At 43.2% G+C, this 25,535-nt stretch overlaps 1 protein-coding gene across 1 annotated transcript in view; it reads left to right on the forward strand.

Moving 5' to 3' along the window:
• Nucleotides 1-25,535, forward strand: part of LOC126109555 (centaurin-gamma-1A) — a 333,594-nt gene that overhangs the window by 289,217 nt on the left and 18,842 nt on the right. Inside the window, exons 12-15 of the mRNA XM_049914570.1 lie at nt 6,130-6,257; nt 8,157-8,265; nt 13,985-14,102; nt 22,928-23,143. Of these exons, the coding sequence (XP_049770527.1) occupies nt 6,130-6,257; nt 8,157-8,265; nt 13,985-14,102; nt 22,928-23,143 (571 nt within the window). The remainder of the gene's footprint in view (nt 1-6,129; nt 6,258-8,156; nt 8,266-13,984; nt 14,103-22,927; nt 23,144-25,535) is intronic.

Raw genomic sequence — 25,535 nt, forward strand, 5'->3', positions numbered from 1 at the left:
ATTTCTAGGTAAATTTTGAATTTTCAGGCATCTTCTGATATGTGGCTCCATCAGCTCTATGCCAGACTTTTGGTGAGTTTGAGACAATTTAGCATGGAGTTTCCTCTGTAGCACAAATACAGAACAAAACTGTTCATGCAACTGATGTTTACAAGTGTGTAAAAGACTGCCATTGGCCAGTGCCTTGTACGTCTGTTTGACGAAAATTGGAACATTTCATGTCGAGCAAATCTACTCCAAATTTCGTTGCATTGTAGTAACAAATATTTTTCTGGCTTATTTTTTATGGTATCATTTTCAATGGAATGATGCATTAAAGATAAAAGAATTACTGCCTTGTTTCTCTTAGGAAAAAATGAAACCAGTGTTGTATTCTCAGAGAATTCATGTAATGCTGACCCAACTGACCCACTGTTATCAGCCAAAAACTCTTGGGGAGTTTAGCATTTGTTCTTTCTGATCGTTCCTATGTATGTTAGCCCTCTCTTTCTCAGCTCACAAATGAGTTCTATAGATGTAAACCAGTTGTCAGTGGTAATGTTTCTGTTACTTCCTTCTATTGGTTTGCAGAGACGTAAAACAGCCCGAGTTGGTTTGGCAAACTTTTTCTCTTCTTCTGTCAGGCCACATCCATCACTATCTTTCCTTGAATATATGTAGGCATTGAAGAGGTAAGCGCTTCCAGAGCCCGCCAGGCACATAATTTTTATGCCGTATTTGGATGGTTTGCTAGGCATATAAATGTGGAACGGACATTTTCTCCTGAATGGTACTAACATTTCTTCCACTGTAACATTGCCTTTTACACAGTATAATTGCTGAGAATTGAAAATGAATTTCTCAGAAATGTTCGATATTGCAGCTGCGCAATCTGACTTCATTCTTTCATCTCTGGTAGCCGCGTTGTCAAGTCTCAGGCTGCTTAGAAGTATTTCAAAGTGCTTTGCCGACATTGTCACCACAAATATAGGACGACCGGTCAGATCCTTTTGAACAGAGACAACATATCTTCATAAGACGATTTGAATATTGATGTCATCATTAGAAGGCTCTGTAATTGGATGGATTAGTTGTTTCCTGCAACTTTGCCCTTATTGTATTCAGTTTCACATTTGTATGTAAAACTATTTCATCTATCATGTCACCATCAAATAAATTCTCCCATATTTGAGATTTTGTAGGACTTTGTCCGAAACTTCGACCTTTGGCTGTTAGGCCAGGCATCCCTCCTTTCAGAATGTTGTGCTCTGGTGTTCTTCTCGTTCTAACAGGCTCAAAACATTCCCATTGGAAATTATTTTTACCATAAAAGTACTTTGTTTGCTGTGGGTAAAAGTGCGGAAGACCAAAGGCCTGCTGACACACGACGACCACGAGAACCACAGTCTGTGGGCCCCCAGGTCGCCCCGATCTTTTTCTGTTCCAGATCTTGCTGCAGCTGGCCCCTTTATGCCGCACAGCCCTGCTCGATCTCAAACAGTAAAGAAGAAGAAACGTAAGTCCCGGGACAAGAGGCCTCTGGTGTCACCAGAGGTCCCATCCCCATCTTCGCACCCCAATTCTGACCTGTCGTTCACAGATTTTGCCCCCTCCTCGATCGGTGACGGGTGGTTACCTGGCTGCGTGACTGGCTTTAGTCTGTTCGACCCCCATTTGAATCATCGTTCTGTGGTTATCTGATGAAATTGTAATGGATATTACCGTCACCTTCTGGAGTTGAAATCCCTTATTTCGTGTTACTCTGCATCTTGTGTGGTTCTACAGGAATCTCATTTTACTGACGATCACTCACCGACCCTCTGTGGGTTCCGTGTTTTCTGTCGAAATCGGGTCGGCTCCCTGCAGGCCTCTGGTGGCGTTTGTACGTTGGTCCGTACAGATGTTGCTATCACGTGGTTTTCTCTTCAAACTACATTGGAAGTGGTTGCTGTTAGGGTCCACGTGGACTCTGAGGTCACAGTTTGCAATCTTTGTCTCCCTCCTGACAGGACTCTTACACCTGCTGCCTTAACTGCCCTTCTTCAGCAATTTCCTCCTCCCTTCCTCTTTCTCGGGGATTTTAATGCTCATCGTACCTTGTGGGGCAGAGCATTTCCATCTCGTCAGGGTCTTCTCGTAGACCAGTTTCTTGCAGACCACAAATTGTGCCTTCTTAATGACGGCCCCCCCTACTCATTTCAGTGCCGGTCATGGTACCTTTTCTGCCATTGATCTTTCTCTTTCTTCTCCCTCCCTCCTCCCTTCATTACTCTGGTTGCCAAAGGGCGATCTTTGTGACAGTGACCATTTCCCATCGATTCTCTCACTCCCTTCCCACTCCCCTACGGACAGGTTACATCGTCGGTCTCTCCAGCGCGCCAATTGGCCTCTGTATACTGCACAGGTCGTTTTTTTTCTCTCTCGGGTTGTATTGGTGATGTCCTACGTGACACGTGTGACGTGATTGTTCGCGCTGCTAGCCTTGCTGTACCGTGCTCATCTGGACCATTTCGCCACCGGCAAGTCACGTGGTGGAATACGGCCATTGCCATTGCCATCTGTAATCGCCGTCGAGCTTTGCGACACTTTAAAAGGCACCCGTCGTTGCAAACCTTATTACCTTTAAACGCCTTTGCGCTAAAGCCCGTTACTTAATTGAATGGGGCAAACGGGTGTCTCGGGAAAGCTCTGTCTCTCCCCTCGATTCTACTGTCCCTACGTCACGGATATGGGCTACACTTCGCTGTCTCCGAGGTTACCGTTGGCAGTCTACCCTCCCGGGCCTTCACCTCCCGGATGGCCTTTGCACGGACCTGTCGATTCTCGCAGAACATCTTGCGACCCATTTTGCAACAGCATCAGCCTCCTATCCTGCTACTTTCCTTCACCAGAAATAATGGGCCGAAGCTTCCACCTTATGTTTTACCCCTTGTCAGTCAGAATCTTGCAACAAACCTTTTACCGAACGGGAACTTCTTTCCGCACTTTCTTCTTCCCGTGATACGGCCCCTGGCCCGGGCTCTATTCGTAACTGACTGCTTCGACATCTCAGTGCTCCACAATGGCAACATCTTCTCCAGGTGTTTAACCGTATTTGGCTCCAGGGTGACTTCCCTTGTCAGTGGAGGGATAGCATCGTGGTTCCTGTCCTCGAGCCCGGTAAGAACCCCCTGTTTGTCGAAAGCTATCGGCCAGTTAGTCTGACAAATGTTGTTTGCAAGTTACTTGAACTGACGGTAGCCTGTCGGCTCAATCGGGTCCTCGAATCTCGGGATATATTGTCCCCTTACCAGTGTGGCTTCTGAGAGTAACGGTCTCCGATCGATCGTTTACTTCGCTCGGAATCTGCAGTTTGGCAGGCCTTTTTCCAGCACTGCCATTTGGTTGCAGTATTTTTCGACATTTGCAAGGCCTGTGACACGGCTTGGCACCATCACATCTTACTTACACTTCACGAGTGGAGACTTCAGAGTCCACTCCCGATTTTTATCTGCCAGTTCCTGTTCCACTGGTCATTCGGGGTTTGGGTTGGTACTGTTTTTAGTACTCCACGGACCAGGAGAATGGCATCTCACAGGGTTCCGTATGAGTGTACTTCTTTTCCTCATTGCTATAGATGGACTTGTGGCCTCTGTCAGTCCTTTGGTTACCTGTGCTCTGTATGTGGATTATATCTGCATTTGGGTTAGTTCCTCTTCGATGGCCTCTGCAGAGGAGCAGCTACAGGGAGCTAAACGGCGTGGACCCTCTCACACGGGTTTTAATTCTCTCCTTTAAAATCGCAGGTGGTCCACTTCTGCCACCTTACTACGAACCACCCCGACCCAGAGCTCTATCTCGATGCGCAGCGATTACCTGTGGTCCCACAGTTTCGTTTCCCGGGTCTTCTTTTCGACAACAAGCTCACTTGGCTGCCTCACATTGGACTTCTGAAGGTAGGATTTTTCCATAAACTCAATGTCCTTCAATTCCTTGCCCACACCTCCTGGGGTGCAGACCACTCCGTCCTTCTCCGCCTTTATCGGGCTTTGTGCTGTCTCACTTGGACTATGGTTGTCAAGTTGTATCTGTTTGGCCACTGGTGCCTTCCCTACTAGCCCTGTTGATAGTCTCCTGGTTGAAGCTGGGCTCCCCCCCTCCCCACCCCTCTTTCTGTTTGGTGATCCCAGCTTCTGGTTTCTTATGCAATCGCTGTCCGTTCCTCTCTCACTCATCCTTCCTATTCTATCCTGTTCCCAGACCATGGACGTCACCCACCCGATTCCCACCCTCGGGCGGGTTCACCGGTTGGGGTCCGCCTTGCGTCTCTTCATCGTAATTTTCAGCTTCCTTCTTTGTCCTGTCTCCGACGTTCCTTCCCCCCACCACCACCACCTGGTTAGTTCCTCGGCCCCAAATTCAGATGGATGTCCACCGAGGTCCAAAAGATTTCATTCCCCCGATGGTGTCCCATTGTTTTTTTCGCATTCTGTTGTTTTTTTCTGACAAATTTTATGGGAGTTTCGGGATGCTGTTGTTTTTTTACACTAATGGCTATAAATTTGCTGATCGTGTGGGATATGCCGTCACGTCCTCTGTTGGCACGGAATATCATCTACTGCCACCTAAGTGTGGGGTGTTTAGTGCAGAACTGATGGCAATTTCCCAGGCCCTTACCTTTATTAAACAGTCCCAACTCAACTGAATTTTGCTATGTACGGACTCCACGAGTGGCCTTCTGGCTATTGACCAGTGTTTTCCCCCCCACCCCTTGGTCTCGGCCATCCGTGACCGTCTCACTGATCTTCACCGTGCTGCTTTTTCCGTTGACTTCCTTTGGGTCCCTGGCCATGTGGGTATCCCAGGTAATGAGCTTGCTGATCGTTTGGCTTGGGGAGCAGTCACTTACCCCCACCCCCCCACCCCCCTCCCCTTCTCTGCAACCCCTCCAGCAGTGGATTTACGACTTCACATCAAATCCCACTTCGCACAATCATGGGAAAACTCTTGGGAGGCTGCCTCCCTGTCTAATATACTTCATGCAATTTAGGTGACACCTGTCCCGTGGCGTTCTTCCTTCCGCCCCTCCGGAAAGACCTCAACCACCCTGTGTCGTCTCCGCATCAGCCATATCAGACAGACCCACGGTTTTCTTTTGTGTAATGAGCCACCCCCAGTTTGTGGTTGTGGAGCCTTCCAATCAGTAGCCCATATTTTGGTGGAGTGCCCCCTTCTTTTGACTCTGCCTACTAAGTACAGACTTCCCCCACTTTACCTTTAATGTTGGCTGACGATTCCCAGATGGTCCAACTGATTCTCAGTTTCCTCCGTGAAAGTGGTTTTTATTCTCAGTTTTAAGATTTTTAATCTCACTCTGGTGTTGGGGCAGGGCGGTGAGGGTTGGGGTGTCTCCCACTGTAAGCTGTGTTTGGAGATTCCTGACTTCCCTCCGTGGCCAAGATCCTCTCTTCTTTCCCTTTTACTCTGTTTTTTATCACTTTTTATAATTGGTTAGTCTCCTTTTACAATACACCCTTCTACATTCTAGTGGTTTAAATAACAGGTGGTCTTGCCTCTGTTGCATCAGAGGTGGGATATTTCCTGCCTCTAGCATAGCCTTGGGGTTGCCCACTTGCTGACTTCCCTCATTTGGTTTTTACCATTGACAACACAACTGCACTTTTACGTTTTTTAGACTTTTACCTTTTATCGTTCTGACTTTCCTGAGATGTCAAACTGTCTGAATGGATCACATCTGAAACAAGGGACTGATGACCTTGTGCTGTTTGGTCCCTTAAACCCCAATCAACCAACCAACCAAGTTCAGTACTTTTATGAAGCTTGAATGGAGCAGGTAGAAAATTTTCAGAAATCAGTGTGCAATTCTCTTGCCTCTGTGCAAAAGTCATGACAATTAAATTATAAAAATTGGACATTTACAGAGGGAGAGGGAATATATATCATAACAGTTCGAGGTACTCTGGTCCCACTTTACTTGCTATCTCAGACAATTTAAGTTTGTATCCCTTTTTTTTTACTTCAATATGAAAGGAATGAAACTCTGTGTCAATACAGAGAGTAATTGATAACTGAAGAGAGAAGAGAATGGTTTCATTACACTGTTGTACATAATTATATTAGTAGCATCAAGACGACATATTTCTGTTGCAGACTCTGACGGCTACGAATTCTTCATTGTCTCCCTGGACAACAAACAGTGGCATTTTGAAGCCAGCAACTCAGAGGAAAGGGATGAGTGGGTTATGGCCATTGAGCAGCAAATCCTCAACTCACTGCAAGTAAGTAGCATCCAGTTATTTATCAAGAATCCAGTCTCTGCTTTATAAAGATATGCCTCACATGTATGGAACTTTAGGATAACAGTACTGCATGGCTAATTTACTTACATTCCTGCTAAGTCAAATGTTTTCCATCAGATCACTAAAATCAGATAATATTATTATTATAACAACAACTCTTTTATAACCAGTTTTGAATCTATTACAGTATTTTAATATTCCTAAATATTCATTGTTGCCACCAATGAAAGCTTCCACTTAGAAAGGCAGAAGAAGTAGAGTCATTAGTTGTCAGAATATTGATCAAGTGACAGAGCAGAGAAGAAATTTAATTTTGTGTCTAAATTCCAAGCTACTGGGGAACAGATTCTTTCTCTTTGAAAAATGTTTGCTTATGTTCTGTCCTATTCAACAGCAACTGGTTCTGAATATGCCAAAAAATGTCAAGTAATACGGTATACAAACACATTTAAAATTCAGTTTGTTTTGATATGTCATGCAGTTGTCAAGATTGCACTCCAATTTACATAAAACTTTCACTGTGTATTTTTTCATTGCTACTAAGACACAGCAAAGGAAAGATGTACTGCTTAATTTTCAGCGAAGCTTAGTAAAAAAAAAAAAAAAAAAAAAAAAAAAAAAAAAAAAAAAAAAAAAAAAATAGATTACTTACCATCCAGCATCACACTTTTTACTTGCACAACTTTTCTATTTCAATGAATAGTATTCTTTATGCAATAAAATCTTCACGGGTTTTACCACAAGATGGAATGCATTCTCATTGAAATCTAATGCATCAAGGAACCTGTGAAGATTTTATTGTATTGATACACTGTGGAAACTAGATGCAGTATATTTTTGGATGTTGAAATAACTGCTGGTAAGTAATTTTTTTAAGTGAAAATTTCGTCTTAAGTGCGGGATGAGTTTTGGGTATAATTGTGGATAAACATCTGCCACAGAAAGAGTATGGAAATCGTATTTGTAAGAAAGACAGTACAAATATGTAATTGTTTGAAATAGGTCTAAGCCTTCACAAAACACGATAGCTCGAGATAAATATATTTCCGATCGATAAATCCGCATCTTCAGTACGGTATTGAGATACGTGGTAGAGCACCGGCAGGCTTTTTAGATACAAGGAAAGACAGTAAGATTTGTAGCTAAGGCAAATAAAAGAATGTAAAATACTTACCTCCTAGTTTATGTACATTCTGCAGGCAATCATGTTTCTGAAGCTAAATTGAAAACACATTGTAAAGAACAGTAATGTACATAAAAGCAACACATGGGAAAGGAAAAACTTTATAGAATTATAAGTAATAAAAAAAGCAGCAAATTACAGTCCACACACAATAGGGATAATTTTTTACAATAGACTGTAATCTCACTTTAATATGGCCAATTTAAATACCTTACAAAATAAACTGAAGTACCTATTAACAGAGAAATACTGTTATTGAATAAATGATTTCAAATTGTTGTGTCTCCTTGTAAAATTGTTAGTTTATGTAGCCACAAACTTAGTTTTGTAAAAGAAAACAGATATTTTTTTTATTCTTGACTCTTTATATCAATGTATGTATTTACTGTTCACTAGCACGAGAAAAAGTTAGTACAAACCCCGTATCTCAGGATTATGTAAACTGAAGCTGTCACAAATTGAAAAACTGATCGTTATATGCACAGTGTATAAATAAATAAAAGAAAAATAAAAAGTTAAAACAGTATCGGGCTGTAGTTTTTCTAGTGCGATCGTCTGCATTTGTTGCCAGATGCGGCAAATTTTTTAACTGTTGCCAGCCTTTTAGACTCTGTTCCTCACGTTTGCCACAAATAAAACCACATTTTACTTTGAATAACCAAGAATAATGTATCTGCTCATTTCAATATTTCCAGGCCAACGAGAGCCTCAAGACGAAATTCTACGGCGCTGACGCAGCATCGCTGGAGGCGATCAGGACGAGGGTTCCCGGCAACTCGCACTGCGTGGACTGCGATTACCCCAGTGAGTGGCAACTGCAGCGAGGGGGGTGCCTCAGTTGATGGACACACACTGATCTAGTATGCAGTACTTGCCCGTGAGCTCTGTTGTCACCCTTACAGTTCAGACAGACCCAGGCACACAGTATCAGGTGTCTCTAGTTTGCTGCTTGTATTTGCCTGTTGCCAAACTGAGTTTATTAGTAAGTTATTCTTATGCCCCATTGTTCATTTTTACCATCTCTCACTCTGCTGTGGAATGCACTAAATAATTTACAGGAAGACTGCCTTTTCTCGGCCATGTTTGCAGTATGCATTAATACTGTTACAGGTGATTTACTCGATCAGTTTATTCTGCAAATTTCCATTTACTAACGAGTAACGGAATTTCTTTGAGGGAGAGGGGAAACGGGGGAGAACTCTGGTTACAGAGATACTGTTGTCAGAATACAGAAATTTGTTTTAAGAATTGTGTAGGGTGTTTCACGAGGAATAGTCAGTATTCGGGGATACGACACGAACCGCCGTTCGAAGGAAAACTGTCGACTAGACACGGGCTCTACAATGCGTACCTTAAGATCTGTGAGCACTTAATCTTTGATAGTGTGAAACAAATCTCTTCTACTGCAAGCTCATTAGTTTCCATATTTTGAGAGGTGGTTAATCTGTGAGTCACACATCTTCTGCTGAACAACTGCTCATAGCTCTTATGGTATGCATTTTAGATCCCACGTTTAGTGAACATTTATTTATTTTATTATTTATTTCCCCTATACTATGTCCACCAAAAATATGGAAAGGATAGCAAAGAGCTTTCAGTAGAAGAGATTATTTAACAGTATCAGAGATGAAGAGGTGCTCATTGCTCTTAAGACACGCATTTTAAAATCCACATTTACTGGAATTTTTGCTTCGCGCGATCGTTCCCGTCGTCCCCGAATATTCGGAATATCCTACGGGGACTTCTTCGAAACATTTAGTGTTCCACAACTGCTTCGCGATAATAAAACCGACACACTGCAGAGATGAGTTTATGACTGGAAACGGAAGAAAGAATGTCTTACTAACACGCGTCTGGAAACGGACGGTGTGCGCACGACGGAGACGGATCGTCCCGTAGAACCTGGCCCTCCAAATCTGGTGTATGCAAAGTCTACTGCCTCCCTGCGTGCTCGTCTGTCTAAAAGAACCCACGATCACACAAACCTCCAGAAAGGGCTCGAAATGTTCCGTGATGTGGTCGGCGTCTGGAGGGTACTTGTTTCGGTATAGCTGTGCTACCTCTTAACCGATTCCATCTGCTCGGCCGTACAAAAACACTGTCTCGGTTTGTTCCCGACACGAATGCCGTCCCGGACCGTTCTGCTGCTTACGGTATGCTGTGTCAGTCTCACAGCCTGCAGCAGACAAAGTCAGAGGAACTTTCATTAGTCAGTGCCATCTACTGTGGCAATGCTGCATTTCTGGACCCATGTTCGTAAGATCTTTTTTCTCCATTTCTTGTCAGGAATCCATCCCTGCAGGTTGTCAGTTTCATTAATGTTCACCCTGTATACGATCGTGTCATTTCTCATTAATAATATTTAATTTTTCTCAAAAAAGGATGAGAAGTATAAATATAACACTACAGCAAAAATCACGTAGGAAGGTGGACCCACACAGAGCAAGAGAGTGATAAGGAAGCACGGAGGGGATGAGATTTGCTTACAGAGAGGGGGGGCAGCTAGTGTCCATATTGCTGAATCACAGAAAGTCTAACTATGGACAGTAGTCAGGTTAATTTGGTTGTAGAACATCCTATTGGAAGTTCAAATATATGAGTAAAATAACAATGTCATTACTGATATTCATCACTGTGTTTCTTACAAATCGTACGTCACATCTTGACGATATTGTGTCACTTGGTGCACAGCAGTAGACCTAAATGCTTCACTCTGAATCTGACAAGACAGGCAGAACAGCTGGCACAGCTTCACAAAGACATTCCTCTTACAGGATTTGTTTAAATTAATGTGCTGCAGGAGATAAGGACGGGTCTGATTTTCAATGTCCAGATTCTTTTTACTTTTAACCCAGATCGTATCATCAGGATTCTCGGTGTTCGCACAGGGCACCTTCTCGGTGATAACCGAATTGTAAGTGTCATTCGCTGTTACGGTCAGTGACTTCAAAGCGAGGTGTGGTAAGAATTATTCAGTGAACATCTTGAAAGTGACTGCATTCGTTTCTGAATGGTAGTGACTGCTCTTTTTCTCACAGCTCAATACAAGTTTGCTCCCAGGACCGAAAACGGAGAAAGAGCCGACGTGCAGCTGACAACCTGTGTGAACTTTAAAACTGACAGTACTAATTTTTCAGCAGATTTTGCTGGTATACTTCTGGTTGATCCACATGTCATCAAGGTTACACACTGTAGAAATACCTCACCCCTCATTTCACGCATCTCGTTCTGGAATGCACCTCGTAGTGTAGTGTGTCACTTTGTCGCATTAAAAATTTTCTTTGGTCGTTACTTGTAACATATTTAAAGCCGAAGTCTTTTAAAATTATTTGATTGATGAGCCACTACATTTCAAGACAATTTTATCAGGCACGAGATACTCGTGATGGTCTACTTTTCAAACACTTAAAACATCCTTGTCAAAATTGTTCTGCAGTGTTACAGCTTCCTTGGAAAGTGGGTGCTTTCCGGGCAAGACAAAGCAAACTTTCCCTAACTTTCTTCAACTTTGATACTTGTATTTATAATTTTCTGTGGAGTTTCCTTACTGACAGCACATGCTTCTGCAGTCCATTCCTGTGATTTTAAAATGTATGCTATAGGATTTACATTTGAAAAGGTAATAAATGTGGTAAATAATCCCCCCATTACCAGCCCATGAAGCACTTCTTTTTTACTGCCATGACCTCACATATTTATTTATGGATCGCACTGGCATGCATGTGCGTGCGCACGTGTGCACACTCTCTCTCTCTCTCTCTCTCTCTCTCTCTCTCTCTCTCTCTCTCTCTCTCTGTCTCTCTCTCTCTCTCTCTCTCTCTCTCTCTCTCTCTCTCTCTCTCTCACACACACACACACACACACACACACACACACACACACACACACATATTTACAGATATACCACTACCACAAAACGTCACTGGCATTTCGCTCTGTGACATTGTATCTGCACAAAGTACAGCAATGGCGATAATAAAATAGCAGTCGTCATCGCAACTAGGTGCTCAGAGAGAGAATAAATCTTATTGGCTGTTGGCGGTTACTGGAGACGGATGCACAGAACAGCTGGAAACTTGGCCATATTCTGATGTGAAGCGTTCTGATGTGATGTGAACTGTAGGACCAAAAACACCCTCTACAAGTACTTTGAGGAGTTAGCATAGGCAGAGAACAGAGTCAAATATGAGGATACACGTGTGTTCAACAGCCTGACAAGAAATATTAAATGTCTTGTGATGCATTTGGCAGAATTTAGGAGAGAATCAGATATCCTTACTTGGGCAACTCCTACTCCATTGAAGAGTATCTTCAAGTTACTCTCAAAATTAATGTATTAGATTATTTTATATTTAAAATTAGCTCTGCAATTCAATAATGTTTCATAGTGTCAAGTCATTTCATTGTATTGCACTTAACACTTTGGAGACCGGCCACTTACAAGAATATTGTGCCCAGTAAACTGACTGATTATGCCATTTTAGTGGCACATATGTAATTGATATAATGCGACAGTAATACATACTAAAAATGGCCACACTTCACGATTTATTTTTCGTATTTGCATTAGTTCTTTGAACACGAGTTTGACAGTAACAATGGCAGAAAGTATGAGTAACCTCCCAAGAAAAAATTATGAGGTGAGTTATTGAGCAATTTCTTCCTTTTGAACTTCCCAGATTTCTTGCTCACGCAACAAACATGATGGTTTGTAGCAGAATCACAGAAAACAGCAAAACCTAATGAGTACATACATGAAATTACATCAGTGTGTTCATATTGGAGCCATTCACAACAGGAGCTATTATGTACACTTCTTTTTTTTTTAAATAAATGTAGAAATGTCATGGGACAGGGTCCTCATATGAAATGAGTCCAGTTTTCGAGCATAGTTGGCTTGCACATGGAGAAAATTGCGGCCCAACCTGTACTCGAATGCAATGTTTTTTAACACAAAATAGCAGCCTGAGCTATGCTCCAAAGTGCTAAAATAAATAAAATCTCAATCTTTGACTTCTTTCCACATCCCTGACACAACTCTCTGCAGGATACAACTGATACTCAGTAATTAAAACTTCTGGGCTAAGAGGCCGTGGTCCAATAGTAGAAATACTTCTCCCTGACGTTTCGTTGCCAGCTGCGGGCAACATCATCTGAGGTGAGTCTACGACTGGCTGCTAGGCCGTGGAGGTCCTGTTTATATAGAGCGTGTAGAGGGCGCCACCACTCGTCACGTGTTGTCAACAGTAAAACTATCTCTGGCTGGCATCATTACTCTCGATCGAAGGTAATCGATTGTCACATCTTTGGTACAAAGTCGATCGCCATATCTTATCTAACTTCAAGCCTTCTTCTTTCCTGTTAAAATTATTGTGGTGTTTAAAACTCTACAGCCTCTCTATACATACGTGCATAATAATGCGATGTCTTAACTAGCACGCTCGTCTCACTAAATTTTATTTCGTGGTCACCCGTTTCAAAAACATGTTCCGCTACAGCCGATTTGTCCGTGTGTCCCAGTCGACAGTTCCTTTTATGTTCAGTTAGGCGAGTATCGATACTTCTTTTTGTGGTTCCAATGTAAATCTTCCCACAACTACACGGAATCTTATACACACCATGAGTAGCTAAAGGGTGTCGTGCATCTTTTGCCGATCTTACATTCTTGCCTTATTGTCATACCGTCAATAAGAAATACTACCTGAAAGTTATGTGCCTTTTCGGTGAAGCAATCCAAAGAAAATGACAAGAATTGTGGCAGAACCACTCTTGGAAATTGCGTCGTGATAATGCTCCCACTCGTACCTCAATGCTTGTTGGTGATTTCTTGCACAAAAAAAAAAAATACCATCATGTTGCATCAGCCACGGTATTTGCTGGACATGGCCCCCTGTGACTTCTTTCTATTCCCCCACAAGACAGTTCCCTGTCTCTCATAAATGCAAATGTTATGTCCTGCCTTTACGAATTCTGCCAGAGATTTCTGTGGGACAATGCTGGCTGTATCCTCAAATGCTAACGGAGAGAAGTGTGTGGGGGACAGGGTAAAAGCCATAGAGCGAGATCGACGGCTGACTACAGTAAGTCAGTACCACAGCAACATTGCAATATTTTATTAGATAAAAAAATAAGAAACATTCTTTCTGATCACCCCTTTTAATGACTCCAGTTTGTTTTTGATGTTATTATAATGCTCTGTCAGCACATTCAGTTAACTAGGGAGTTGGTCTAATAGTCTTATAGCTGCTTAAACTGCCTCCCCCCTGTGCCACAGTCAGTTTGTCACCAACAGTGGAGGTGATTTTTATGTGTAGTGTGATTTTTTACAAAATAGAAAATATTTTTCTCACTTGATACCTTCTGCAAATTATTAACATATAATTCACGATAAAGGATGACAGCCAAAACAGTTGCAGGATAGATCCTGCAACTGTTTTCGCTGTCATCCTTTATCGTGAAGAATTTCAACAGTTGCTGTTGCAGCCATGTTTAAAATCTTAAAATATAATTGGTTGGATTTCAGACCCAGACTGGGCCAGTGTCAACCTGGGGGTTCTGATGTGCATCGAGTGCTCCGGTGTGCATCGCAACTTGGGTTCCCACATCTCGAGAGTGCGGTCGCTGCATCTTGACGAGTGGACGTGAGTGCACCTGAAACTTCTTAACTTTTTTCAGGACCTTTCTTGTGTGTCTGTGCTGTACCGTAAACTTGACAGACTGTTCCAAAATGTGGCCCGGGCACATTCGTACACCACTAGCACTGAACACCGATGGACTCTCTGCGAGACGTGGAATGCACGACTCGGGATTTGGAATTCTGTCGAGAACACTCTGTGTTGCTTGTGAGTCGTTCGGAATATTAAGTTTGACTGGTCCTGGATTTCACAGATCAGAATGTCAAAATGACCCACAGTGCATTTGAGAACTAAGTATTCGTACAGATTGTCAGTGAAACAGAATGCCATGTGTGGTATTAAAGAATGGTCACAGAGAGACTTTTGATGGTGATGTTGGCGGGGAGGGCGGGGGGGTGACTGTACCATCTGCCAACAATGGAAGTTAACATAATCTTGTCACACTTGTTTGTATCATAGTAGTGGATTTTGTGTCTTCTGTATCTTTATTACTACTTGCTCTGTTTTCATGAGATGATGCGAAGGTTCAGTAAGGTCTTAAATATTTTTCTGATGCATGTTCTCACACAAAAGAATCCAAATATATAAAAGTGGAGAAACAGTTTAGATTTCACAATACGTGGATGGGGGTGCATAAACAATGTTAGTGAAAAATACCTTTCTTATAAAAGTATCTTTTTTAATAGTGATGAAATTCAGTTCTATCAAAGTAGAAAAACAATAATGTTATGAAAACGACAGATTGCTGCTCACTGTAGAGATGACACATTGAATCGCAGACAGGCTCAATGAACAGACTGTTACACAGTTAGCTTTTGACCAAAGCCTTTTTAAAAACACACACACACACACACACAAGACTGCTATCTCCAGCCAGACTGCAACTGCTGCATTGAATGAAGCAGCAATCTGGAGAGGGGCAGGGAAGGGGGTACAGGTGGGGAGAGGGAAGAGCGCTGTTTAGGGGATTGTGCAGGAACTAGATTGTAGCAGGACGGGACTGTCAGGTGCAATGTTGGGAGGCTATGAGGGGGGGGGGGAGGGGGGGGGGAGGATGAGGGTGCTTCGGCAGAGAATGGGATACAGTGAGGGTGAGGAAGTGAATTGGGTGGAGGTGTGGGACAGAGACGATGGAAACTGTTGGGTGGAGGATGTGGGAACATTAGGTTACAGTAGGTTAAGGCAGGATGCTTTTGGGAGTGGGGAATGCGTTGTAAGGATGACTCTTATCTGTACAGCTGGCCGGTGTAGCCGAGCCCTTCTAGGCGCTTCAGTCTGGAACTGCGCGACCGCTGCGGTCACAGGTTCGAATCCTGCCTCGGGCACGGATGTGTGTGATGTCCTTAGGTTAGTTAGGTTTAAGTAGTTCTAAGTTCTAGGGGACTGATGACCTCAGATGTTAAGTCCCATAGTGCTCAGAGCCATTTGAACCATCTTATCTTTACAGTTCAGAAAAGCTGGTGACGGAGGGGAGCATCGAAATTGCCCGGGTTGTCCATGACTGCTTCACAACCTGAGCCATTTGGATCCTCCCCTTCACCACCAGCGTTTCAGAACTGCGCAGACGGAAGTCATCCTTATGACACATTCCCTACTCTGAAAATTATTGCGGCCTTCACCCACGGTAACCTACTGTCAGTCCCACACACCCTCTGAATTCGTCTCCCTTCACCCTCATTGTATACTGCCCATGATTCCCCTTGCTTGCTTCTCTCTTTTTGCAGTCTCGCCCCCCCCCCCCCCACCCCCCACCCCCCCTCCCCCCACGCGCTCACCTTCCCCACATCCTCCCTGCCACCATCTAGTCACTGCGCGGTCCACTAAACAGAGTTCTTCTCTTCCTCCACCTTGCTATTCCTCCTCCTCCCCACCACACTCTGAGTTGCTGCTTTCATTAAAAGTGGCAGTTGCATGCTGAACGGAGACAGCAGTTACGTGTGCATGAGATGTGCTTGCTTCTGTGAATGATTTTTGTTGTCTTTTTTGAAGAATGCTTTGGCCAAAACCTAAGTGCGTAACAGTCTTTTCATCACATCTGTCTGCAACACAACTTCTCATCTCTAAGGTGAGTAGCAATTTATCCTTTTCGTAATTGTCAATATTTCCACCTGGACTTTCCAAAGCAAAATCACACATTTTTTCATCATTTCACACTTAGAAAGAAAACAAATTTTCCTACTGAAATAAATGTTGATGTTTTGAAATGTTTGGACAAAGTTTTTCTGTTTGTTCAGTTTTCAGCAGAGCAGAGAATTTAATATACGACCTTTTCTGAGAACACCTGCTGTGAACGTTGCTTCGGCCTTTAATAAACTCTATTATTGTTGCTAGTTTGTTAATTCTGATACTATGCTCTGACCTTTCGTATCACCTCACTTTCACCGTTCATTATTAGGTTATGAAGTGACAGTGCATGGCTGTTCCACCTAGTGTGAAAACACTTCCTTTTGATGGTGTCATTTCCTTTTGTTTCAATCCATTCCCCTGACATCCAGTATGAATTGAGCTTTAACCTATACTCTGAAAGTTGCCTTACGGTGTATGACAGTGTACTGATGTTTCCCTGTTTCCTGTGCCAATGAAAAATAGTGCACTGCGCATTGCCATCCCTCACTTCCAGCCGTCGGCCTAAATGGTGATGCACGACCCCGTGCCTCGACAGCACTGTTACTTCGTCTGATCGGACATTGCTGTGTTTCAGATTTATTTCAGTAACAGTGTCAGTTTCTCCATTTTGGCTGTATTACAAATCTCACTTTGATGTTCAATTCACATACACCACATACTAAATGTGCCCCAAAAATCAAGTGCTGTAGCTACAGTGAGGGTTTGGCCTAACTTGCTGCTGCTGTGGGCAGATCTTCTGACACAGAATGTGTGACTACCGAATTTCACTCTCGAGGTGATTTTAGTGTCGCCCGGTTTTTATTGACAAGAGTGGTGATTAAGGCACTCGAGTTTGTCTCGTACACGGAACTCGAGTTTAAAGTCTCATTTAGACCCGACTGTTCCTGAACGTCGAAATAAATTGTGCGATCGAAATAAATTGTGCGATGCAGCTGTGTGGGGAAGTGGACATTGTTATTGGATTAAATTAAATGACAGCTGAAATAAACCTATACGCTGCCCTAAGTGCAGTGGACCCCACAAAAATAGACTTCGCATTTTCGTTCAATCCGTAGCTCGGTGCAAGTAAGGTTCAGTTGTAATTTAACAGTTTAAGAGTATACATTGGCTTAACCACATTTATAATTTTAACCATATTAAAACTGACATTTTGTAGATTAACTAGCTTCCAACTTCTGAGTTACACCATCACAAAAATCAGAAAATTCTGCTGAATAAAATCACAGAGCAGTTCAAAAAATGGTAGTAAAATTTATTTGGACGAAATTGACTCTGTGATTTTTTTTAAAAAAAACCTCTGCAACCATCTTGTGGTGTGCCATCTTTGTTGTGACTGATACATTGAACTGTACACAGTCACAGATCAACAGCACTAGCCACAACTCAAAGCAGCTCACCTTCTACTCCTCAGATAAATTGGGACTAATGTGTATACTTACATGCACACATCTACAATCAAACTGACCCATCTCACAGTTAAATTAATGTGCAAGGCAACTACCATGCAAAGAAACTTGATGAGAAAACACTTTATACTCTTTAAGAGTAAGAATAAAAAGGCCTGTGCTACTCAGCTGCTGGTATTACCTAATGTTGCAAACAAAGTGTTTGTGTAACTTTACACAGAACACTCTCAGCTGTCTGTATACTGGCAAAAATCAGAATCTACTTAATACAGATATTATAATGTAATTCAATAGATAAGAAATGTACTCACCAAGCAGTGGCAGGAGAACACACATAGGCGACTGATGACCTCAGAAGTTAAGTCGCATAGTGCTCAGAGCCAGAACACGCATAATAAAAGGTGTTACATTTGAAAGCTTTTGGTGCTAGTGGCTCCTCCTTCTAGCAGAAGGGTTGAAGGGGAAGGAAGAGGGGTGAAAGAAAAGAACTGGAGAAGATTAGGAAAATAGGTAGAGTTTGGAAAAGTTACCTAGAACCCCGGGTCAGTGGATAATTACCGGACCTGTACTCACCAAGCGGCAGCAGGAGAACACACTTATAAAAAAGATCTTACGTATCTACATCTACATCTACATCTACATCCATACTCCGCAAGCCACCTGACGGTGTGTGGCGGAGGGTACCTTCAGTACCTCTATCGGTTCTCCCTTCTATTCCAGTCTCGTATTGTTCGTAAAAAGAAGGATTGTCGGTATGCCTCTGTGTGGGCTCTAATCTCTCTGATTTTATCCTCATGGTCTCTTCGCGAGATATACGTAGGAGGGAGCAATATACTGCTTGACTCTTCGGTGAAGGTATGTTCTCGAAACTTCAATAAAAGCCCGTACCGAGCTACTGAGCGTCTCTCCTGCAGAGTCTTCCACTGGAGTTTATCTATCATCTCCGTAACGCTTTCGCGATTACTAAATGATCCTGTGACGAAGCGCACTGCTCTCCGTTGGATCTTCTCTATCTCTTCTATCAACCCTATCTGGTACGGATCCCACACTGCTGAGCAGTATTCAAGCAGTGGGCGAACAAGCGTACTGTAACCTACTTCCTTTGTTTTCAGATTGCATTTCCTTAGGATTCTTCCAATGAATCTCAGTCTGGCATCCGCTTTACTGACGATCAACATTATATGATCATTCCATTTTAAATCACTCCTAATGCGTACTCCCAGATAATTTATGGTATTAACTGCTTCCAGTTGCTGACCTGCTATTTTGTAGCTAAATGATAAAGGATCTATCTTTCTGTATATTCGCAGCACATTACACTTGTCTACATTGAGATTCAATTGCCATTCCCTGCACCATGCGTCAATTCGCTGCAGATCCTCCTGCATTTCAGTACAATTTTCCATTGTTACAACCTCTCGATACACCACAGCATCATCTGCAAAAAGCCTCAGTGAACTTCCGATGTCATCCACCAGGTCATTTATGTATATTGTGAATAGCAACGGTCCTATGACACTCCCCTGCGGCACACCTGAAATCACTCTTACTTCGGAAGACTTCTCTCCATTGAGAATAACATGCTGCATCCTGTTATCTAGGAACTCCTCAATCCAATCACACAATTGGTCTGATAGTCCATATGCTCTTACTTTATTCATTAAACGACTGTGGGGAACTGTATCGAACGCCTTGCGGGAGAAACACAGCATCTACCTGTGAACCCGTGTCTATGGCCCTCTGAGTCTCGTGGACGAATAGCGCGAGCTGGGTTTCACATGACCGTCTTTTTCGAAACCCATGCTGATTCCTACAGAGTAGATTTCTAGTCTCCAGAAAAGTCATTATACTCGAACACAATACGTGTTCCAAAATTCTACAACTGATCGACGTTAGAGATATAGGTCTATAGTTCTGCACATCTGTTCGACGTCCCTTCTTGAAAACGGGGATGACCTGTGCCCTTTTCCAATCCTTTGGAACGCTACGCTCTTCTAGAGACCTACGGTACACCGCTGCAAGAAGGGGGGCAAGTTCCTTCGCGTACTCTGTGTAAAATTGAACTGGTATCCCATCAGGTCCAGAGGCCTTTCCTCTTTTGAGCGATTTTAATTGTTTCTCTATCCCTCTGTCGTCTATTTCGATATCTACCATTTTGTCATCTGTGCGACAATCTAGAGAAGGAACTACAGTGCAATCTTCCTCTGTATGTAAGCTTTTGGAGCCACTGATGTCTCCTTCTGGCAGAAAGGTTGAAGGGGAAAAAAAGGGGTGAAGGAAAAGGATTGGAGAGATTTAGGAGAAGGGGTAGAGTTTGGAAAAGTTACCCAGAACCCCTGGGTCAGTGGAGAGTTACCTGACCGGTAATTCTCCCCTGACCAGCTTCTGGGTGGCTTTTACAACCTCTACCCCTTTTCCTAATCCTCTGCGGTCATTTTCCTTCACCCCTGTTCCTTCCACTTTAATCCTTCTACCAGAAGAAGGAGCCACTGGCTCTGAAAGTCTGCACACATGAATCCTTTTTTATGTATGTATTCTCCTACTGCCGCTTGATGAGTAAACTTTTTATCTATCCAGTTTCATTATATTGTCAAAAATGTAACTATTTTCATTGTTATAATACAGGTATTAGATTTATGTGGAATTTACATTCTTGAAAAATTACTGTGAGAAATTGTAGAAGAAGTGTTTAATGAGGTGTTCTTCCACTTTATTTTTTTAATATTTGCAAATGTTCAATTTCCTATCTAGTGTCTACTAGCAACCTGTTACAGCCTTTTGCATCAGAGAATGAAACTCCATTCTGAACCTCAGAGATGGATTTAGAGCCTTCATGGAAATTATTTATACTTCTAGTGCTGGTGTTGTGAATTGCTAATTTCATCCTAAATTCACTCTTGTTATTAACAAGTACTGTTTGAAGTATGTGTGTTGGCACGTCAGTGTAAGAATTCCTCAGGTCCCAGAACGGGTTGCTCTGCTCGATGGCTGGCACTACACTCAGGAAGTCAGGGCATATCGCAGACAATTAGACTGTTTCTTCAGTGGACCTTGAGAACACAGTTGCAGTGGTATAACCTGCTACAGGTCCCACAATATTGCAGAAGCCACTTCAATGATGTAAGGATCACTACACTTACATGGTGTGATAAAAAAAACTCGGTGGATGAATTTCTTTATCAGCAATTGTAGGTGCTACTACCATTTGAGGTAATTTGTCAGGCAGCGTCAAGTTGGAACACATTCTGACTTGTCAGTCAGCGTCCAGAGACACTAGAGTGATGTGTTTACTTGCTGTGTCACACATCACGGACCTCGAACAATGCGTGAACATTTGAGTTCTGTTTGAAGACGCAAAAAAGTGCCAAAGAACACACGAAATGTTGAAATTGGTGTATGGTGATAATGTTGTAACTCTGAAGACTCTTTACAAGTGGTATGAGCAATTTATAAGTGGAAATGAGTCGGTAGAAGATGAGCAATGTTTGGGCAACCAGTAACTTCAAAAACAGAAGGAAACGTGTGGAAATAGACAAAAATAGTTTGTTCAAAAGACTTAGCATCTCATATTCATCTCTACAAAGCAATTTAACTGGTAATTTGCAAATGAGATGAGTGAGTGCAAAATTTGTTCCCAAACTTTTTTTGGTGAGCAGAAGGAAAATCTTGTCTCAGTTTTCATGGGGTTGAAGTGTTATCTTCATCCAGATTCAAAGTTTATGTGCAGAATTGTAACTGGAGATGAACTTGGGTGTATGGGTGAGACTGTGAGATGAAAATTGAGAGTTACCAATGGAAAACCAGTGCATCTTCTCACCCTACAAACACACTTCAGTCAAAATCAAATATCAGAGTCATGCTCATTGCTTAGGACATACTGCAATCAGAGTTCCTTCCAAGAGGAATATGTGTAAATGCCCAATTTTACAAGTGCATACTACAGTGTTTGCAAAATAATGTATGAAGAAAGAAACCAGGAAAATGGGCCAGTGACTTCCTTCTTCATCACAACGTGCCGTGACACACTTTGCTTTTTATTCACGAGCTTTTGGCCAGGAAAAAGGTTCCTGTCTGTCCACATCCACCAGACTGACCAGATTTAGCACCGTGCAACTTCTGGCTCTTTCCGAAAGTAAAACCGTGCTTAAACGAAAATATTTTGACAGCGCCCTGACATTGAGAGGGCCACAACAGAGCAGCCGAACACCCTACCAAAGGAAGCCTTCCAGAAATGCGTCCAGTCAGGGATTCAGTGTTGGGATAAGTGCGTTACTACCCGAGGACAGTACTCTGAAGAAGATTAAATCAAATTCCAAGGAAAATTATTACTTTGTTTTTAATAAAATTAGCCACCTTATTTTTTGATCAAACGTTTTGCTGCAGATTTTCATGAGCTTCAGTGGTAGTATGTTTTAAATGAACACAGAATTTTAGTGCACCGTACTGCTTCTCTCACATCAGCTCCATTTTTTGGTATGCTAAATGCAAAAGGTGTGTACGACATAGAGCATTACTACCAGCCTACCGGTATGAGTAGGTAGGAAATTGTCCTTGATTTTTTCCTGTAGCTTCCGTCTCAGTTTTTGTTGATCAGCCCTTGTACATAAACATAAGTATAATTCACTGTTTCCGTGGAAGGGATGGGGGAATTTCTTAAGAAATCGTGTAAATGGTCAGCACCGTGCCACATCTTCCCCTAATAAGATGTAATACAATTGTAAGTCTCACATGTTCTCTGCCATAGTGAGAGGTTGTGGTTATCTAAATGTAGAAACAATTCCTGTAATTATCAGTTTCATTAGATTGACACTACTTGTAATTAAACCACCAATAAATTCTGTCACATAGTATACTGACAGTAATACCAACAAATTCACTGTAACACGTACCACCTAACTACGCATCTCCGACACGGTAAAACGTAAGGAAATTGGCAAATACTGTCGACCGTATCTCCTGTCAACCTTAATACTCTAATCGGAATGACACGGCAGAAACACTCGTCCCCACCGTCTGTCCCCCAATCTTTTACACCGCCACCCTCAGTGTGTCCTCCTTTCAACTGTCCTTCCCCGCAGTGATACTCTCGCATCGATTTTAATTAGACCACAGCATTTTACACTAAGTATCGCATTCAGTTTTTCACGAACAAGTTTAACTGTGTTCCATTCTCATTGCGAAGGAATATTTACACACTATTATTTGACAGAGGCTTACATTCGCACGAGAAATAACGACAGAGATTGCAGTAATAGGAAACCCTCGGCACACCGGGTGAGACGAGTCGCTTGCTCACAGGCCGGGCCAGCTGAGCGTGATGCTGGCGATGGGGAACGCGACGGCCAACAGCCTGTGGGAGGCGTCGCTGCACCCGGGCCGTGCCAAGCCTACGCCCAACTCGAGCCGTGAGGAGAAGGAGCGCTGGATCCGCTCCAAGTACGAGCACAAGGAGTTCCTGGCGGCAGCGCCGGCGGGTGCGCCACTGGCGCAACAACTGGTGGATGCCGTCTGCAGGTAGGGTAGGAGCGGCGGCCGACTCTAACTGTAGTAGCGGGAATGCTCGAGTAGTGTCACGAAAGATATAATGAAAAAGCCTCTTTTCCTAGTTTAACATTTAGCGATCCACTATGTTTATCTTCTTTTTTTATGTGAATAATGTAGGAATCATTTAACAGTGTAAGCAACTAGCTAAATTTGTGTTCCTTTTCAGTAATTAATGCCGTATCATAAACTAAATTCATAATGACAATTTTCTCTTTGTTATAAACTACCTCTACATCACGATAGTCCAGGAATTCCTATATTGCCGGCCAGAGTGGCTGAGGAGTTCTAGGCACTTCAGTCCGGAACCGCTACGGTCGCAGGTTCGAATCCTGCCTCGGGCACGGATGTGTGTGATGTCCTTAGGTTAGTTAGGTTTAAGTAGTTAAGTAGTTTAAGTTCTAAGGGACTGATGACCTCAGAAGTTAAGTCCCATAGTGCTCAGAGCCATTTGAACCAGCCAATTCCTGTATTGCCTTTCCAAATATGCAATATATGAGGGTCACTCAGTGAGTAAATGGGCAAATAACTGTACAGCAAAAATGGTTATTTAAATCAATGTAACTCATTGCCCATTTATCTCTGTAAATGTAATTCCACTCGGGCTCAGGGCAGACGGGCAGCAACTGGTCGGTGAAATATAACAATATTGTACCGACAACAGTTATTTTTATACTGTTTTACTAGGCAACCAGTTTCAACATTCCCGTCTCATTATCTTCAGGCCTGTCACACGAGTGACACTGAGTACTACTCGCACAAGTATAATAAGGTGAGGCACCAATATTCTATCCGGTTCCACAGATATGTGAACTTCACGAGCATCTGTGCTCTTCACGCACGTGACAGCTATTACTCGTGGGAAGAGCACACGAGCTCACGAAGTTTGAATATCTATGGAACCGAATACGAATTCGTGCAACAGGCCTGAAGATGTTGTGATTGGAATGTCAAAACTGGTTGCCTAATAAAACAATATAAAAATAACTGCTGTTGATACAGTATTATCATATTTATCCGTGTGATCCCCACCAACTTATATGCATATGTCTCATCGTGCAAGTCTTCTTATCTCCTCCGTGAAGATGAAGGAGTTCTGCTTGTGGAAGCATACAGGGGCAAGGTAGGGAGAGGGTACAGCTGCTAGGTGCAGTCACAATGTTTGGGGGTGTGGTGGGGGGGGGGGGGGCAAAAAGGAGAGAAGTAGAGGAGGGGAAAAAGGCCAGTGGCTGTGTTGCCGGAATAGAAAGTTATTTAGTGCTCGGGGGCAGGGAATGGGAAAGCGACTAGCAAAGGGTGAGGCCAGGGTCGTTATGGGTACTTAGGATGTAATGCTGGAAGAGTTCCCGCCTGTGAAATTCAGAAAAGCTGGTGTTGGCGGACGGATCCAGATAGCACGGGCTGTGAAGCAGTCACCGAAGTGAAGAATGTCGTGTCGGGCAGCACGCTCGGGAGCTGGACGGTCCACCTGCCTCTAGGCCGCAGTTTGTCGGTGGTATTTGTGTGGACAGACAGCTTGTCAGTTGTCGTGCCAATGTAAAAAGTGGCAGAGTGGTTGCAGCATTTGTAGGTCACGTGACTGTTTTCACGAGTAGGCGTGGCTCTGACGGAATAGGAGACACCTGTGACAGGACTGGAGGAGACGGTGGTAGAAGATTTGTGGGACAAGTCTTGCGTATAGGTCTGTTGCAGGGATATGAGCCGTGAGGTGAGGTGTTGGGAACAGGGGTGCAACAGAGATGGACGAGGATATTGTCACTCTAGTCCCCTACTACCTCATATGCACACACCCTTCAGCCACAAAGGAGCACTCCCCTCACGCCTCAGTATCACCCGGGACCAGAGCAGCTGAATCACATTCTCCACTAGGTTTTGACTGCTTCTCGTCCCGCCCTGAAATGAGGAACATCCTACCCACCAGCCTTCCCAGCCCTGCCACACTGGTATTCTGCCACTTACTGAACCTGAGCAACATCTTGACTATCCTTGCTCCACCCATGCTCCCAACCCCTTGCCTTATGGCTCATATCCCAGTGCCTCAAAGATTTATGTGGCCACCACGAGTGGCTAGCCTGTCCCCACACAGACCAGTATCTGCATGCTACCAGCTATCACCACCCTTTGCATCAAGTGGAAGTCGTTTCAGATGCTGAAAGCCTTCCGAAGGAACTGAGCCGCTCGTGAAACGTGTTCGAGGAACACAGCTACGACAACTGCCAGATTTCGCAAGCCGTCTTGCCTGAGAAACGTGCTCCAGGTGAGCACACAAAGAAGCTTGTGTTTTTGCTATTCTGTGGGTCAATAAAGGAAAGGATATCCAGCTCTTAAAGAGGCATAAAACTTATTCAGCCTTCAAGGCCCTAAC

Source organism: Schistocerca cancellata, chromosome 12, assembly GCF_023864275.1.
Source record: "Schistocerca cancellata isolate TAMUIC-IGC-003103 chromosome 12, iqSchCanc2.1, whole genome shotgun sequence".
Lineage (NCBI taxonomy): Eukaryota > Metazoa > Arthropoda > Insecta > Orthoptera > Acrididae > Schistocerca > Schistocerca cancellata.